We start from the raw sequence: 18,486 nt of genomic DNA on the forward strand, positions 1-18,486 counted from the left end.
TTGCGTGCAGGTGAAAAGACACGTGCCAGACCCAGTGGTACAAGCTGATTGATTAAGGAGATGGCTCAGAGGAATGCTAATGAAGCCTGTCACAGGGTCATTCTTAGCCTTCCCCTCGAGCCAGCACCTAGTGTAGCACAGATAGATGATAGAAGCCTGCACCAGAAAAGCAGAACTGTTCAGTGCACCAGAGAGGAATCCAGGACCGGCACAACCAAAGTCTACAGCAGCTGTAACACCAGGAGCAAGGAAGCAACCGGTGCCAACATAGCAGCTGCAGCACATCACCTGCTTCCAGTGCAAGAAGCCAGGACATTTCACCAGAGACTGTCCACACAATCAGAAACACGAGAAGACCAACAAACAAAAAAACTAGGTATACAGCGTGTACCCGCCATTAACACAATCATGCGCAAAAATATAAATATAGCGAGTTCCACACTGGCAAAAGCCTCTCTCTTAAAAACAAAGGGGGAGGATGGGATAAAGGGTGTGGGGATCCAGGACAACATAAATGTCAAATGTTCAATTAACAAGGTTTGGTAGCCTTGTGGCTGTTTTAGGCTTATAACTACAAAAGGTTTTCACTTCAGGTCACAGATTGGACAGTTATTACAGTAGACCTGCCTAACAATTCACTGGACGTGATGTTATTGCATATGGAACTGGACAGTGAGTATTTTGTTACTGGGGACAGAGCACACACATCCCTGGAGATTGAGGGGGCTCCCATGACCATCAACGGAAGCATCACCTGCCTCATTCTCCTGGCACGCTGCCCTCAACCACCATTTTACCTGGTCAAGGGGCAAATCCTCGCCCAGGCCATTCCCATTCCAAAGGAAGTCACAGTAGATGGAAAATCACCTGAAGTCTACTGGGCAGAAGTGGTGGGTGAGGACAAACCCTCTCTGGCATGCAACCTGACCCGTGGTTCAGACCATCGCCATGTGGAGGGGGTGCTGGACACAGGGGTAGATGTGACCATCATACCCGAGAGGATGTGGCCGTCACATTGGGAATTGCAACCCATGGCAGGCAAAATCCAAGGTGTAGGAGGGGTCAAATTGGCAAAAATATCAAAAAGCATTGTGCAAATTGAAGGGCCGGATGGAAAAGTGGCTAGTGTCTGTCCGTTTGTTACAGACTATAAGTGCCCCCTATGGGGGAGAGATACCATGTCCCAATGGGGAATCAAAATGATTATCCCTAAGACTCCCCAGGATTTTTAAAGGCAGCCACTGTGGAGTGCCCTAGCCAGAAGATGACATGGCTGGATGATAATCTGAGATGGGTAGCTCATGGCCATTGAGTAAGGAGAAACTCAAGGCGCTTGAGGAGCTCCTGGAGGAGCAATTGGCTAAAGGTCACATAGAAGAAACTACAAAGCCCTCGGAATTCCCCTGTATTTGCAACAAAGAAACCAGGGAAGGACAAATGGAGATTGTTACATGATCTCTGGGAGATTAACAAGATTATAGCAGACATGGGATCACTTCAACCTGGGATGCCCTCCCCAACAATGCTTCCCCAAAATCAGCAATTGGCTGCCCTGGACATTAAGGATGGTTTCTTTCAAATTCCCTTACACCCAGAGGATGCTCCACGGTTTGCCTTCTCTGTTCCCACTGTCAATAGAGAAGCCCCAATGAAGCACTACCACTGGAAGGTGCTCCCTCAAGGGATGAAGTGTAGTCCCTTCATATGCCAGTGGTACGTGGCCTCACTGCTGTCCCCAGTGTGTGCTCAGAGAAAGGAAGCCATCATCTTGCACTATATGGATGATGTTCTTGTGTGTGCCCCCGATGACTCTATACTCCAACACATGCTTGACCTAGTGGTTAAGGTTTTAACCTCTGCTGGATTTCCACTGCAGGATGATAAAGTCCAAAGGATGCCACCTTGGAAGTACCTGGGCTTGGAAATCACTGCAAGGACCATTGTTCCTCAGAAACTGGACATTAATTGTAACCCAAAAACCTCAGCAGATCTCCATTCCTTGTGTGGGTCTTTGAATTGGGTTAGGCCCTGGCTAGGCCTCACTAATGAGGACCTGGAGCCCCTGTTCAATTTATTGAAGGGGGAGAGAGAGCTGTTTTCTCCCAGGGATCCGACCCCAGAGGCAAAAGCTGCAATCAAAAAGGTACAGAAAGCTCTAGCAGAGAGGCAGGCTCATCGCTACAAGCCTGAACTGCCTTTCAAATTCATAGTCCTGGGAAAACTGCCACACGTACATGGTTTGATATTCCAATGGATCGAGGGGCAGAGAGATTCGCTCTTAATCATAGAGTGGGTCTTCCTCTCCCACCAAAGATCCAAAACCATCACAAAGCCACAAGAACTCATAGCTCAGCTGATTTGGAAAGCAAGGATGAGACTGTATGAGCTGGCAGGTTGTGACTTTACATGAATTCAACTTCCTGTCAAACTCTCTGAGGAGGGAAGGAACTCTCCTGAGAGGTTGACAAAGGAGATGTTCGAGCACTTGCTCCAGAGCAATGCCAATCTCCAGTTGTCTGTGGACAGCTACAGTGGACAAATATCAGTCCATGCCCCGTCTCACAAGCTGTTCAATGAGGAATTCCACCTCATTCCTCGTGAGAAGAGGAGTCAGAGACCACTCAAAGCTCTCACAGTGTTCACAGACGCTTCTGGGGCTTCCCACAAGTCGGTGATGACTTGGAGAAATCCTCAGACTCAGCATTGGGAAGCTGATGTTGAGTTTGTGGAGGGTTCGCCTCAGGTAGCTGAACTGGCTGCAGTGGTAAGAGCGTTTGAGAAGTTTTCACAATCAATTAACTTGGTAACTGATTCAGCCCATGTAGCTGGGGTAGTGTCCAGGGTGGAGCAGGCAGCGCTCAAAGACAGTGAGAATGAGCAGCTTTTCAGGTTGCTTTCAAAACTAACCTATCTGATTTCCCATAGAGAACATCCATTCTATGTGATGCATGTGAGGTCACACACCAATTTGCCAGGTGAGACAGCAGAAGGGAATCGTCAGGCTGACTCCCTTGCAACCCCAGCTGAAAAGGAGTAAGCTACTTCATTTCTTCCCAAAATAGCAACAAGGAGGATGAAATGTAACTGCTGCTTGACTACACCAGAGACTCTAAAATGAAGCAAGATTACTACCATGTTTCTTTAAAAATTCACTAATGTAATTTTCAGCCTACACCAACTTTCACCAACTACATGAAGGGCAGTAAGCAATCTGTATCTTGTATCACGTTTAGAATACCTGAGCAGATGAAAGTGGCTCGTTTTAATCAGATTTTTTTGAATAGCTTAATTCTCACCTCCTTTCTTTCACTCATCCACTGAATACAATGCCCTGTCTTCTTAAAGATTCCACTGAGGATAAAATTCTCTTCCACCAACCAGAGAAATTTCACCATCAAGATATTTACATTTTGTATTATAGGAGGCTTTTCAAATACAGCCATTAACTCTTCCCCTCCGCCCAATTAAGTGAATTGAATTTGAACTGCAAGTGAACTTTTGAAGCAATTCTCCAAATTACTGCCACTTGGTGCTTTCAGGTTCACATAGTTTAGCTTCAGCACTCAAAGGAGCTCCCCTTTCACAACAGGCTAAATTAGAAGATGAACTACAAGAGCACATATGCTTCAATCCCCTGCTGCAACCCAATCTCACTTTGCACATAGTGCAATGTACATGTCGTGCACATATCAGGTCCTCACTGCCAACTCCTCCATTCTACAGGCATCCTTCCAGAGGCCCACACACTTTGCTAATGGCTTAGATCAAGTTTAACGTCAGTTTCATTAAACTGGGCAATTGTTCATATCAGTGAGAAGGAATCTTCAACAGTTCACATGTTAAGTATTAAATTTCAACTGCAGTTTCACCTAACCATTCTGAAAGGGATGGAAGTAGGAGCAGTCAGAAGAGCATTGTTAGCCAGCTGATGAGACACCTCAGTAAAAATGCCTTTAGATAGAACATTAGTTTGGCTTTTAAATTGTCAAAGTTAATTTGACAAACCTGAGATATAGTGAAGAATTAAGTGTTTAGATTTCCAGAAATCTGTAACATTCTTTAAGTTCCATTAAAATTACCCCAACAAGTAAAACATCTAAAATAACTCTGGAACTCACAGACATACTTTTTCATTCTTTTCTTGGTGACTCACTATGTCTGTATGCAATTAGATTAAGGATTTTATACAATTTTTAAGTCTTCATTTTTTCTCCTCCCTGTTTAGATACTTCCATAGTAGAGAGGAAAATCTCATCTGTCCAGTTCTGAGTATTACAATTTCATGTAAAGCTGCACAGAATGTATATATACATAAATGTATATACATGGACTCAAAGATAAATATATCCTCACTCTTGGTAAAAAAAACAATCTCAAAGAATAACTCAATGAAGTGTATGTAAAATCACAAAAATTTAGGCCTGGGTTTCACCTGTGCAGTAAGGTGCATGCATTCATCTCCCTTCCTTTATCTGGCCACCAATGCCGCTGCAGTGCTGCCACTTGCTGTGTTCAGGAAGATCGATTGGGCAGCCCCCAGGGAACCACTCCTTCAGACTCCCAGGGGAATTCCTGATCCCATTCACCATCCAGCTGTACAAATCTCTGTGTGGACAAGGGGCAGGAGCAGCAGAGCAGGCACAGAATGCTCTTAGGGGATAGGCTGGATTGGAGATTTTTATTGCTGTCTAAGGAGGGTATTTTCCAAATTTTGTTAGGGAAAAACCTGTGTTGCTTTACAGTAATCAGGACAGACAGTGAACTGTGGCTTTTAGATTTGTCTGGATTAAGTAACTCCTCAAGGCCTGACCCTTTGCCCGCTGGGAGATGCAAAGGCATCTGAAGTGAGTATTTCACTCACCTCTGAGGGGAATTTTTCACAGGCACCATGCTTGCACTGACTCCTTCTGTCTGGGTGTACATATGCAATAACAAATCTGGGAGCAATACTGCTTTCTTAGGTGTTTAAGTACCTTAGATATCTCAGTATGTTAGGCCTGTAAGTAAAGTTATAAGCCAAGCTACGTGCTGCCAAGTGTTGTTATTTTGTTAAATTGCTGAGTTCTAAGTCGTAAATTAGGCTAAGTGCTGCTATTCAATTGTTGAATTGTTATAGCTGAAGTTTAAGGCATAAGTTAAGTTAAAATACTGTTATGTCTGTTTTTAAGCTTTAGGGCTGCATTCCTGTTTGTCCCTGCTCTCACTGCCCTTTCTTCACACTCTCACATACACACGCATACAGCTGGATAGTTCTCGGTTCATTAGTTTTGATTGTCTGGATTGTATTTGGTTTTGTTGCTTGTTTTCCCTTGGTGTGCCTTAACTATCCCATAAGTAATAGAGTCAATCTTGCCAATGAACTTACTGTGCTGTTGCTTAACACTGAATCTGGTGTTTGCTCATACCCTTACCAATGATATTTTAAATGATCTCAAACACTCGTTTGTAACACTTGGTCAACTTACCACTGCCACAGCATCACTAGAGAGAACAGCCTGAGCATCCAGCACTGTATAGTAAGCTACATTGGTCATAATGTAGATAATAGTCACAATTGGCATAGACACTGCAATAGCCAGGGGCAAGTTCCTGTAAGACAAAAAAAAAATCAAAACTCCAAAACCCACAACTGCAGAAAAATTCCATTAGTAACAGATTAAAGTTATTTATTTGTAATATTTACAATAGATATAAAAGTAATGAAGCCAGCATAAAGATTTCAAAAAAGTTATCTCTGGAATCAGAGCTTGGATTCTTTTATAACTAGAAATTCTAATATAGAAGACTGGGAAAAAAATCTGATTTTCATAGTAATGTAATACCTAAATTATGTGCAGAAGGGGATTCTCTACAGCTGCTCTTCAAATTCTCTAACTTCAAGGTTTCCAGATCTGTAGTAACAGCCTTCAAACTTACATGCTTTAAATTATTTCAATGTTCATGTTAAATACCACAATTGGAACCCAAAGAGGCAGAGCTCTGAGGTACTGTACTCCTTTTCCCTGGGGAATGGACTGTCCCTACAGTACTTATTTCAGGAACTGATGCAGGGAGATTTATTAAACCAAACCTGTTCTTCTCAGGTGCACTCACCACTGCAAAGAACAAACTGACAGATGCAGATCAAAAATTGCTGAACAGTTATGAGCTCCAGCACGTTGTGTATCTTACCAGCAAACACAAGTCTAGAAAGCTATACCAAAAAAAGTCAAGAGTAACAGGAAAACACTGCTAACCTTCAGATGTGAGCAGATAAGAGTTAACTGTGAGATAAACTCACAGCCCTGAGTGTGCAGCTCCACAGAAAGAAACTACAGAGCAGAAACAGATTCTTCATGTTAGGCTTTGGCGTTTCTCAGCCTTATTCTTTCCTGAAACCTCACAGGAATATTCAAACGTTTCAAAAGGGGAAGCAGAACTGAGAGTGTTATTCTCACATTTCCCCAGTTTGAAATCAAACACAGCAGGGAGACATTTATGTGCATTTGTCATGAACGTTGTTTTCTATAACAACAACAAAAAAAACTCCAAAAAAAACAACTCCAAACCATAAAAATTATCAGTCTGACTAAAACATTGAAAGTTTTCTCAAAAACTTCCTGAGGCCCAGAAGTCCAGCTGTTTCTGTCTGCTGCCATGGCAGCAGAAAAACAAACATACCCCACAATCCTCCATATAAATCAGTAAATTAGTAACTGGGAGTTCTGCCTTTTCTTTCAGGTTGCACACTCAGAGTAAGAGACGTGAATCCCAGCACAGAGAAGAAAAAGAAGTAAAGTTTAATTCAGAAATATTACACAATGTAACAAAAATCTGAAATAGCATTTTAAGGACTTTGCATCATCCAAGATTATTGCCAAGGGATAACGTCAAAAATAATTAACGGACTGCAAAAGTTCACTTTACCAGCTACCATTCTACCAAGAATGAAGCTTGTATTAGGCATTGATACCTATCTAGAGCAAATGATTATGAAGACATTTTCATCAGCTAAATATCCTGTGAGAAAAATTGTTTTTCAAAACAATACATCTAATAGAAGAGCTATCAAATTAGTAACAGAGAACACTATACTAAATTTAAAAAGAAGAAAAGGCATTGCAACAATACTCAAAAAAGAAGCTTTTCAGCAGAAAAAAATGTGATTTGAAGGACCAAATTACTGATAAAAATACAAAATGTATGTCTTCTGAATATGTGTATCAAATCTTTGCAAGAGGATGTAAAAAACCAAACTGTTAATCTGGAATTCAATCTAACTAAAAATAGCTAGATTTTTTAAAAGTACTTATCCACTTTTTTAACAGATAAATTTTCTGGTTAGATAAATGCTCAGCATAAAACTCAATATCTAACACAGAAGGGAATAAACAGCAAAAGTTAGAATCAGTTAAGAGAACTAAAAAAACCCCACCTCCTTCACACTTTATCATTCAGCTGTAGCAACCTGAGCTGTTGCTTATAACAGGATGTAAAAATCATCAAAGGGGATTCTATCCTAACATAAAGATGTCTGCTTACAAACTCACAACTGGGCAAGATTAGTCAGTCACACTTTTAGAGCATAAATTCATGGAAAATATTAATATTCTTAAATGTGAAAATCAGAATGATTGCACAGCTGAACACAGACAACACCTAGTTACCTGTTCAGCCTGCAACACTGACACCTATTATAATAAATAGTATCAATGTCTTGAACTGAAAGCTTATCTAGTACTGAGTACAGCATCCTGCAACCATCTACACTTATTTGTTCTTATGTTTTAATTTCTTTTTCACTTTTAATGGAGTTTAGTAAATCTTTGCTAGTGGCCATCCACAACCTCACCAGTAGAGTAGTTCTACTAATTTCTGTGTAAGCTCAGAATTTATTAGTCAATAACAGCCACAAACCCAGCAACCTGGGAACCATCCACATTTAGAAAACTCAAATCATTTACCTTTCTGGGTTTTTGATTTCTTCTGTTACATAATTGAGCGTATCCCAGCCAGAGTAAGAAAACAAGGCAGAATATAAAGCAAGGGAGATTTCTCCAATGTCAGTAGAGGATCCCGCAAAAGAGTTCCTAAAGTACCATGTATGTCCTGTGTGGGAAAGATGCAATGAAGGACAGGATAACAAAATACAGTAAGTAATATTTTACCATGTGGCAATGTGACAATTACAAAAATACCTCAGAAACCCTAATTGCTTTAAATCTGTTTATTATGACCTTTTTTCCAATTCTACTCCATGTTTTAGCCAAGAAGCATGGCATTTAAAACTATTAAAAATTATTGACTGTGTATGATATTGCTCTACAATTAAACACCTGGTTTGTCCACAGTGGCACAAGAAGTTCAGGAGCATTAAGTTCAGACTAAGCTATAAACAATTGGCAATGGTAGTACTCAGGTGAAGTGTGGGGGTTTATAACCTATATATTTAGAAAATAACCCACTCTATCCTTCTATATCCTTTTAAATTTTCTAACATTGAGCCTATGCAGAAAACAAAGATTACAAATTACTTTAAATAACTATGATGAGAAAACTCCACATAAACACCTACATGGATGTTTAAGGTTTTGCTACTAAAAATAGAAAACTGAGAAACATTAACAGAGAATAAAGTATTACCGTTAAGATAAAATTTTCCCAAGTGAAAAGTGTATGTACGTTTTTTGGACCAGTACTTGTGAAAACTTGTGCCATCTTTTGACTTTAAGCAAGTCAAGTTCATCAATCACAGTTTATATATTCAGACTATATATATATATATATAAACACACACAAAACCACCAAAAACATAAAGGCAAGTTACTGTGTACCTCCAAAATATGCCCTATACTATGCATCCTAAAGTATTAAAACTGTAGTATTTGAGGCCTCTAAAATATCTGTACTTATTTCTTTTCTCTACTTTTTATCCCAATGAGATGCTGCTACTCCCTTGGCACAGACATAGGTGGAGTAACTGCTGACTTAGGAACAGAAAAAGGAGACAATGTCCAGGAAATTAAGATGTGAACAAGCTTGGTATCTACAATACAAGGGATGGGCAGATGTGCTAAGGATTAAACCTGGTGCTAACATATGCATATTCTTGATTGGTTCACAGTAATTATCTTGTTCATAAACTTTTAACAACAACCTGTCAGAGCAAAGGGCATAAATTGTCACATTGTCAGGGAAAGAGAGACCTTTATAGCAGCTTTAAAAGCAGGACAATTTTCTTAAGCTAAGACACCAGCAAATTCTTCCCAAATGAAGGGCTAAGAACAAAACTAAGTTCAGAATTTTTCTTAACTTGAAGGCACAATTCCCAACACACACATTTTCTAATTCTCCACAGCTATAACAGAACTCAGGCTTTGAGCAAAAACAGAGCTGTAGCTTCACAAATCTACCGACATACTCTTAGCACATCTGTGCTTTAAGTTCAGATACTTTCAGACTGCAGATTGATCTTGTAAAAAAAAAAAAATTCAACTGATCTCACTGTAAAGTAGCACGTTGCTTAGAGAAATTTGTGACTTTCACCACTCCCACTGTATTTTGCTGTCTCTGTGTATTGCTGTTTTCACTTCCTTTTCAATTCTGTACTGCAGGCTGTAAATAACACAATGCTGCTGAGCAATCAATTATCTTCTTTTACCAAGTTCAAAGTCAACTGAGATAAGATGGATATCTCATGACATTGTTTCATGGTAATGCCTAACATTTGTATTACTGGTATTTTCAAGGTGGCTGTATTATAATTTTTTTACTGAGGCATCTCATAAAACATACAGAGGTAGTTTACAGTCTTTAGATCAGTCACTCAATTTAACTGATAAACACAAACCTTTGCTTTAATTTTACAAGCTTACCCTGGAATATTTCCACAAGTCCAGCAATGATGATGGCAATAAGAGCAAGAACTTTAGCATAAGTAAATACATCCTGCACACGTGTGCCCCACTTAACATAGGCACAATTTATAAATGTTAAAAGACCTAGAGAAGGAAGAAAAAAGAAAAATTACAGGACTATTTGTACAATGCCCAGTTTAACTCACTTTTCAAAGCTTTTAATTATAATCTAAATACACACTTACTTGTTATACCAATACTTAGGTTAAACTAAGCCAAATACACAGGTACTGAAAACACACTGGTTCCAACAAAACAGTAGGAAACAGATGTTTTAAACAGTTTCTCTGATTACATACCCATTTTCCTAATGTTACCCCTCCTCAGCTGTACTCTGAAACTAAAGAAACTGCTTCATGAATAATTTGCTTCAATGTACTGATATCTTTCTAATAAATGAAAAAACATCTAGAAATTCCTTTGGGCAAACATATTAAAAGAGTGTTTGAGAAGGTTTTTTCATGCTTCATTGTTAGGTTGAGGATGAGTTCAACCTCCATGGAGTAGCTGCAATGCCAAGTATGGTTACAGGTGATTCAGTACTGTTTTCTAGTTCTACTGAACTGTATTGTAGAGAATATATCGATTTTACAAGGGCAGGTACAGAGAGGACAAGGGGTAATGGCTTTGACCGGAAAGAAGGTAGATTAGATTCGATTAGATTAGATTAGGTGTCATGAAGAAATTCTTCCATGTGAGAGTCATGAAGCACTGGCATGGGTTGCCCAGAGAAGCTGGGGGTGGCCCATTCCTGGAAGTGTTCAAGGCCAGGCTGGATGGGGCTTGGAGCAATCTGTGATAGTAGGAGGTGTCCCTGCCCATGGCAGGGGGGTGGCACAAGCTGATCTTCAAGGTCCCTTCCAACCTAAACCATTCTGTGGTTCTGAAGAGCATATGCCTTACAGCTAATACAACTGTAGCCTGGATTTTTTTTACAAACTGGTAAGAAGTAATGGGTATTCTGAGTGTATTTAGTCCTCTATCCCAAAATAAATTAGACCTATTTCACAATATTGCAATGAAACTAGAAAAGAGACTTTCAGATCTCACAAATATTTTGTAGTTGCTGACTAAACTTCCTCACATGATCAAGTTTCCCAAGACAGTTCTCATGACTCTCAACACTTTGCTTTTGCATTCATTACCTTTCTCTGAAGTGGAAAGCCAGACAACCTCTGCCTGAAATCAAGGTCTGTATACTGAATAGGATTCAGTATCTTCAGTATTCTTTATTTAATAAAGTCCTAATTTGGAACATATTTTTCTTAGCCAAATTATCACGATATTATTGAAACTTCTGTATTACAAACAGTATTTCCCCCAAATCTCAGTTTTCTCTCTAGCTAGTGAAAAAGTGTTTATATACTACTGTACATTTTATCTCCATAGAATTTTCTTGTACTGCTTATTTTAAATATGCACATGAATAAAAACTAAACTTGACTGCTTCAGGTGTAAGGTAACAGTAAATAAATATTAAACAAAAAGATAATGCATTATTTTCTTTCCCATACACCAAGAATGCCGTGATACTATTGAGATTAGCACAGCTACCAAATTGAAAACAGCAACTTTTAAAAGGTAACAAAAGAAAGGTAATGATCGGACAAGTACAGCAATAATATGTTAGACAGTCTGGACAAGCTGGATGAGGTTCAACTAAGCATGACAAGATGAGGGGGAAGAAAACCCTCAGTTGTATCAAATTGCAAAAGTCAGGACTGCTGCAGCTCCTGAAGAGCCCTCAGGAAAAAAAAAAAAAACAACTCTGCTCAGTCTCTGCTCTTCAGTTTTAGTGACTGGAGTATTCGCTTGCTGGGTTTATTTCAGCTGTATTTTTAAAAGCAACTTTCATTGGAATTAATTATTATTAATGAGTTAGGGCTTGGTCTCTACTTCAGATGAAATGATACTCTGATACCTTATAAGGGAAAAAAAAAAGAAAGATGATCAATATTCAGGATAAGCTACATCTCTCTTTCTTTTGCTAAAATTACTGTTTTCTTCAAATTAGTTATTGTTTAGCCACTTAAAATTTGAGAACTGTCAAGTTTAGTTCTGCAGCACCAGATGGCACCCCACTGCCAAACTGATTGTCAAAATAATGCTCTATAACACGAAGACTGTTCTCACACAAGTTCTAGTATTACCACTACTAGAATTTAAAAAAAACCAACAAAACTAAACCCCACAACAAACCCACCCAGTCTCACATACAATCTGTACCAAAATAATGTGCAGACTTCCACTCCCAGCAATTCCATTATTAAGGGATTAATCATATCTAGAGCTAGGAATGTGACAAACAACATCAGCCATGCCAGAACAGGGAGAAGTCCCAGCTTGAACAGCTAAATGAAGCCGTAGAGCTGGGGTGAGTCCTGGCACTGACACTTAGAGCAGAGCAGAACAAGCATTTAAACCATAAAACAGACTGTTAAAGCAAATTGTTCCACCTGCCTGAGAGTGATCCTGCTGTCATGTGTCTCCACTAAAAAAAGAGGTGCTAAATCCTCTTTACGAACAGCAAATGTAGAGGACATCAATGTTTTTCTATACCTGCTAGATAATAATTTTAATTGAATCACTTTGTCTTAATTTCTTGCTTTTTAATAAACTCCTTTTTATAAGGGCTAACTGCCCTCAGAGTGAGGGCATACCTTAAATGGAAGAGCAGATTCTCCCACACTCTTGAATTTGTGCCAGGATACCTTGGGACAATATCTGTTTAAGGAACATGACATTACAGGCCCTTCACTCATTTGGAAGGAAGGAGGGAACAGAACTGATTAAACTGATAGATTTCCTGGAAGAAGTTTGTGATTATTTTCCCCTCTACCTCAACCTCAACCAGCATGTTAATGCTTGTCAACAGTAACAAATAACAAAAATGGAAGAGGAAGCTGCAATCATCATAACCATTTACAGAGATCAAATATCTGAAGTACATGCTACTCCTCTGTTGTTTCCATATTAGAGCTCTACCAACAGATTCCTGAAAAAGGAGCCAGCTAAAAGCAGCACATATCCTTGCAGCACATTGTTGGCAGTAGAAGAGTCCAAGTTCTGTGTTAGCTTTTTGATACAAAATCACATCAATACAGGTGACAGGCTCCAGAGCACATGGCTATGGATCAGTACATCACAAAGCACTGTCCTACAGACTTGATGAAATACAGTTTTCACTGTTTACTGGAAATGTTACATATGTATATAAACACTTTTAACAGGAAACACCTAAAATTAAGTAAGACACACACAATTCAATTACAGTTTCATTCTTTTGTTACAGCAGAACAGTCCTAGTTTGAAGTGTGTGGGTAGCTGTTCCTCTATATTGACTAACAGAGCTGGCTATATGAATACAAGTGTTTCAGTATTTTATGTACATGCAAAATTTCCCCTTTTCAAGAGAACTTTACCACACATACTGCGGTACTGTTAATCCCAAGAATAATCTTGAATGAATGATTTTTTGAAACCAGAGTAGTAACTGAACCATGTAATCATTGAGAAATTATTGCAAACCAAACTGCACCAGAATTTATAGCATAAGAGCCATTCTGCAATAGCTCTTGAGACCACACCAAGAGTATGCTGAGGTTTGATTTAAAATACCTCTCTCAAGGGAAAACAGTTTTACACCCATTTTTGCCAGGTAAGTAAGCTTGGAAGAATTAAATTTTTCTGCTTCCAAATGAGAAAATGGTTATTCACTGACTGAACACCTGCAAGTTACTGATGTGCTAGAATTGTTCTTTTCCCCACTGTAACTCAAACCATTGCAGATCCAGTATGCAACAACTCTGAGTGTGGGTAAGATGCTTTAATAAAACATACCCTGGATAAAAACTTACCACAGTAAATTTCAAGAAATACTTACATTCACAAGCAGCTGCTAAGAGACGACAAGCCAAATACGGAGGGTCACAAGTAGGGAAGAAAGGCTGTACTAGGTAGTTAGCAAAGGTGATGGCAATGATTGCCTGACTAGTTGGTTCAACAATTAGGAGTGAGGTCCACAAACGAATAAAAGCAATGAAGCTCCCAAAAGACTCCAAGATATATGCATAGCTGGCTCCTGACTTTGTAATAGTGGTTCCAAGTTCAGCATAGCAGAGAGCTCCAAAGACTGAAAATATCCCTCCAATTGCCCAAATTACTAAGGACAATCCGTAAGATTTGCTGTAGATGAGAACTCCTTTGGGAGAGACAAAGATACCTGAACCAATCATGTTGCCTACTATAAGGCTTATCCCATTTATTAAAGATATTTCTTTCTTCAGTTGCAATGCATTTTGGTCTCCAGCCTTCTTTCCACTTCCATCTGTCCTTTCTGATCTATTGACGGGGCTGTATTCAGCCAGTGAAGTTTGTGAGTTTTTAAAATCTGTCCTTTCTGCCATTGTGGAAAGACTGTGAATTCTCCACGACTCCAAATCACAATCTAAAACAAAATATAGACAGCTGAAGTCATTATAAATTTTTTATCCCAGGACTTTCTTGCAAAATCTTCTTTCCACCTTTCTACCCCATGATTTACAAGTATAAATTAAGATATTTCCTTTTGTTGCTTCATGTTGTTTTTCTTTACACAAAGTCAAATTCACGCACAGTTAAACGGCAGAACCAACACAGACAAACCAAGAGACAAATTTCTATGTAACTTAGGATGAGAGAGGAACTTCTACCATTAGGAAAGCAAACAAACAAAACTATAGGAAGGACAGAATTACAGGAATCCTATCTTGAGAAGACCAGAAGGACAGTGAGATGTTATAGACAAGGAAGCACCACAAGACCAGGGTGGAAGTTCTGAGCATGAACGCAGATGTACTGCAATACTAAAAATACCAATCCAATTATTGTGCTTACACAGGTAATTTATGAGTGATCTAGTAACATCTTATCAATGCACTGAGGGCTCTTGCTAAGGGATATAGGCAGAGGTGCTCACTCCACATTGTCCTTGAGCCAGCCCTTGACTTCTGACACCACAATTTGCTCCCTCCCAGAACTGTTTCCAGATCTCAATGGTTCTAAGGACACAGGAAGTAAAGTGTTTCCTCTGCTTCAGAACTGACTGACTGGAAGAGAGTGACCTTCTTCTGAAGTCTCCAGAAGATGCTCCATGCCTTCCAAAAGCAAGTTACTGTAAATAAAACCTCTTAACACAAGAAGACATCAATAATTCCAAATAAGACCCATTAGAATAATTTTACACAAGTTTAAGATTACTGTCTTATCAGCTGCACAAAGAACAGGCCCTACATATCTACCAGAACTCATTTCATGACTATTCATTTGCCCTGCTCCTGATTAAACCTTTAGTGTATACTTCAGCCATTTACCATAGAAGAGAAAAAAACTGAAAATCTGGGTCAATTAGAATAAAGCAGCTAATCTAGTGTAGAGTGGATTTTGTGCTTTTTTTTGGAGGAAACACTAATTTTACAAAAGGTTTTCTAACTATAACAATAAACTTGGCAACTGAGAGAACAAAAAACCTGAATATGGGAATTGTGAAAGGTCAACATGCAGTCACCCAAACTCCATGTGGCTCTAGTAACATATGAACATACAAGATCTTGCAGGCACACCTTTCCTCCTTTATCATAAAGCAAACATTTGTGTACTGAAGCACAGAAAATCTGACCAGACACCCCTAACTCACATAGCCTAATCATCATTCTCATTTCCTCCTGAACATCTTCCAAAGTACAAATTGATCAGCATTCACACATTACTTGGAATACTCATGCATTTTGATGATTTAAGTCAACTAAATGATTCAAATCACATCAAAGCTGGTGCGTTAACGTAGAGCCAGTTTGGCATAAAGAGCAGATTTACCTCATTGTCCACAGTTCAGAGGGGCATTTAATTACCTGCGACTACAGGCTCAGTCACTGTCCAGGTGCCTCCACCTCAGTCAGCAGCACGATTTGCAGTTCTATACAGTGTTGTTACTGATGGCCTTGACTGTTTCTTCCCTACTATCTGCACCCAGGAAAGAACAATCACAGTTATCTCTCAACCTAGCTTGTTTTGTCCTCCAATTCTCCTTATTCCCCTCCAGCCTGCTTTGCTATTCCCAATTTTTGGGAATCTGCTAAGAGCTACGATTTGTCTGAAGGTGTGTACAACACCTCACTGAAGACTGGATACTTCATTCTGTTCTCTAGTCTTGTTTGTTTTCTGTGCGTTTTAAAGCCTTCAGGGTAGGAGTTGTTTATCTGCTGGAGTCACGTGATGCGTTATACCACGTTAAACCTGCTAGCAGGTTTTTTCTTCCAAGTACTTAATTTAATTTTAAGTGAAATCAGAATCTGTGGCTTTGACCAATTGGGAAAAAACTTACCAAGGAGGAGGGAAAGCAGAGACTAGAGAAAACGAAAGTTATGTCAGAGAAAAAACACATATATTAAAATCTATGATTCTGTCACAAAATAATTATTTCAGTGGAAACAGAAGAGAGGTTTGGAGGAGGAGAACCAGAGACAAATAGTATACATTTTTTAACATGCAATAATCCTAATATACTGCCACTAAAAATACTATCAGAACAATCTAATGCTGCCAAAGCCCAGCCACATGAGTGCTATGGCTAATGCAGGGCTCTGCTTTCACACAAGCTAACCAAGATGTGGATTTCCTCATCGCTCACTCTTGTGCAACATTGTCTTCAACTCTTTTTTTGCTGATCACTGCAGCTGTGAGGAATCTTTTTGCTGATATATGTAGATTTATTTTTTTTCACCAAAACTACTCTGCTACTGATATAGAAAGCTATGATAAGAAACCAGGACAGTGACCTGAAGCTAGGATCATTTCACTGTTTCATAAAAAATATATCTTCTGGTAAGACCGATCACACTGCAACCAGGTACCAGAGGAGCTGCTGAAGGTTAATATGCAAATAACAATGTACCAATACTGCATTACAGGGTGGCCCTTCTTTAAGGGGAGGGAAAAGAGGAACCATCTGCTAAGATCCCCTTTCTCCCACTGAGCAGAACAGTCGTCAGTTGCTCGACCTAGGATGAACCTGCAAGTGATTTATGACCAAGGCGAAGTACCAAACTGCTGAAAGCACACTGTGTTTGCTGTGCTTTTATATAATATCTGCCCATTAGCAAAGATTTCTGGTGTTCTTGCTTCTTGCTCAGTTCTTGATTGCATAAAGCAACTCTCATTGTAGCACAGCTTTACATACACACTTTGGCTATTCACATATACCAGATATGACTCCTACTTCTGAACACAATGATTGGCCCTATGAGCAAGATTCCTCTATACAGGCAAACAGCATCAAAGTCTCCAGGCAGGAGGCACCAACACAGCAAAGGCTGAAAGTCTCAGAAATATTTATTCATTGCAATGTATGTATTTAGGCACCTCATAGTCTGAACGTTTACATGGGAAAGGCTTACAGCTTCTCCAGGATATGATTTTCTGACAGACAGGAAGCCTGTGCAACAAAAACAATTCCCAATGTAAAGATCTGGTCTTCAACTCGTTCAACTCTTTTGTTCCTGCATATACAAACACACTACCTACAGCACAATAAAAAAAAATCCTACCAAGAAACTTTTGATCAAATAGAATTGGTTGTAGCATCTGTTTTTTTTTTAAAAAAGGACAAGGTATGTTTATCAAGTAAAAAAGTATGAAAGAGAAGTTACTAGGACAGTTTTTTAACTTGATAGTTTATCAGATGGTAGTAAGTCATATTTTCGTATTTTTTCGTATTTTTCATTATCTTCATATTTCCAAGGAAAAAAAAAAGAAGTAAGTTCTTTGATCAGTCTTGATTTAGGCTGGGAATGTACGATGCTGCTGCAGTGAGAGGAACATCTGGTGAAATTTATACAAGCCTCGGGTAAAGACAGAAGGAACAACAGTTTTTTAAAGTAATTCACCTTATTTTTCATGTTGGGGCAGAAAAGCAGAAACGTCTTAAAAGGAGGAAAAATATGCCAAAAGGCACATGCTACACCTGTGTGTACTCTTTAGGTGGCACCTGATCACATTAAAAACACGTAAAACAATCAAAAGCGCTACTAAACGCCAGCGAGTAAAGGTGTGCAGACCTGAGGGTTTCCCTAAACCTTCAGTGCCCTGCCACTAATTACCGCACCACCCCCCAAGAAGAGCCACCTCGAGTCCCCATCAGGGGCACGCAGGGGCTGTGGCGGCCGGCCCGAGCCCCTGAGGGGTCCCGCCGCAGGGCGATCCCCGCAGAGCTGTCCCTGCTGCTCGGGGAGGCCGCTCCGCTCCTATAAAACAGGCGAGGCTCACACAGACTGCGAGCATTGCGGACAGCCTCGGGAAGGAAGTAGCGGCAGGCATACGCCTCAGGAGGGGCTGTCAGAGTGAGGGAGCCCTTTAGAGACAATACAGAAACACACATGGCTTTATCTTGCTGCAGCCCGAGCCGCCAAAGCCGCCGCCCCAGATGCTCTGCCGGGCAGGCGCTGTCGCCGGTAGTTCCTGCACTGAGGCCGCTCCCCGCCCGCCTAAACGTGAAGGGATCAGAAGGAGAGCAGGTAAGAAAGCCAAACCCCATCCGGGCTCGCGGGTCGGAACC

At 39.9% G+C, this 18,486-nt stretch overlaps 1 protein-coding gene across 6 annotated transcripts in view; it reads right to left on the reverse strand.

Moving 5' to 3' along the window:
• Nucleotides 1-18,486, reverse strand: part of SLC7A6 (solute carrier family 7 member 6) — a 37,946-nt gene that overhangs the window by 19,130 nt on the left and 330 nt on the right. The window contains exons 2-7 of one of the 6 annotated variants that reach the window (XM_033070168.1): nt 15,785-15,896; nt 14,854-15,031; nt 13,780-14,343; nt 9,855-9,980; nt 7,944-8,088; nt 5,466-5,589 (exon numbers count right to left, since the gene is read on the reverse strand). In XM_033070168.1, coding sequence (XP_032926059.1) covers nt 5,466-5,589; nt 7,944-8,088; nt 9,855-9,980; nt 13,780-14,343; nt 14,854-14,860 — 966 coding nt within the window. In that variant the 5' untranslated portion in view covers nt 14,861-15,031; nt 15,785-15,896. Of the gene's footprint in view, nt 1-5,465; nt 5,590-7,943; nt 8,089-9,854; nt 9,981-13,779; nt 14,344-14,771; nt 15,064-15,784; nt 18,486 lie in introns of those variants that run through there. The other 5 variants (XM_033070166.1, XM_033070171.1, XM_033070169.1 and 2 more) reach the window with 5 other exon arrangements.

Source organism: Catharus ustulatus, chromosome 11 (genome assembly GCF_009819885.2).
Source record: "Catharus ustulatus isolate bCatUst1 chromosome 11, bCatUst1.pri.v2, whole genome shotgun sequence".
Taxonomy (NCBI): domain Eukaryota; kingdom Metazoa; phylum Chordata; class Aves; order Passeriformes; family Turdidae; genus Catharus; species Catharus ustulatus.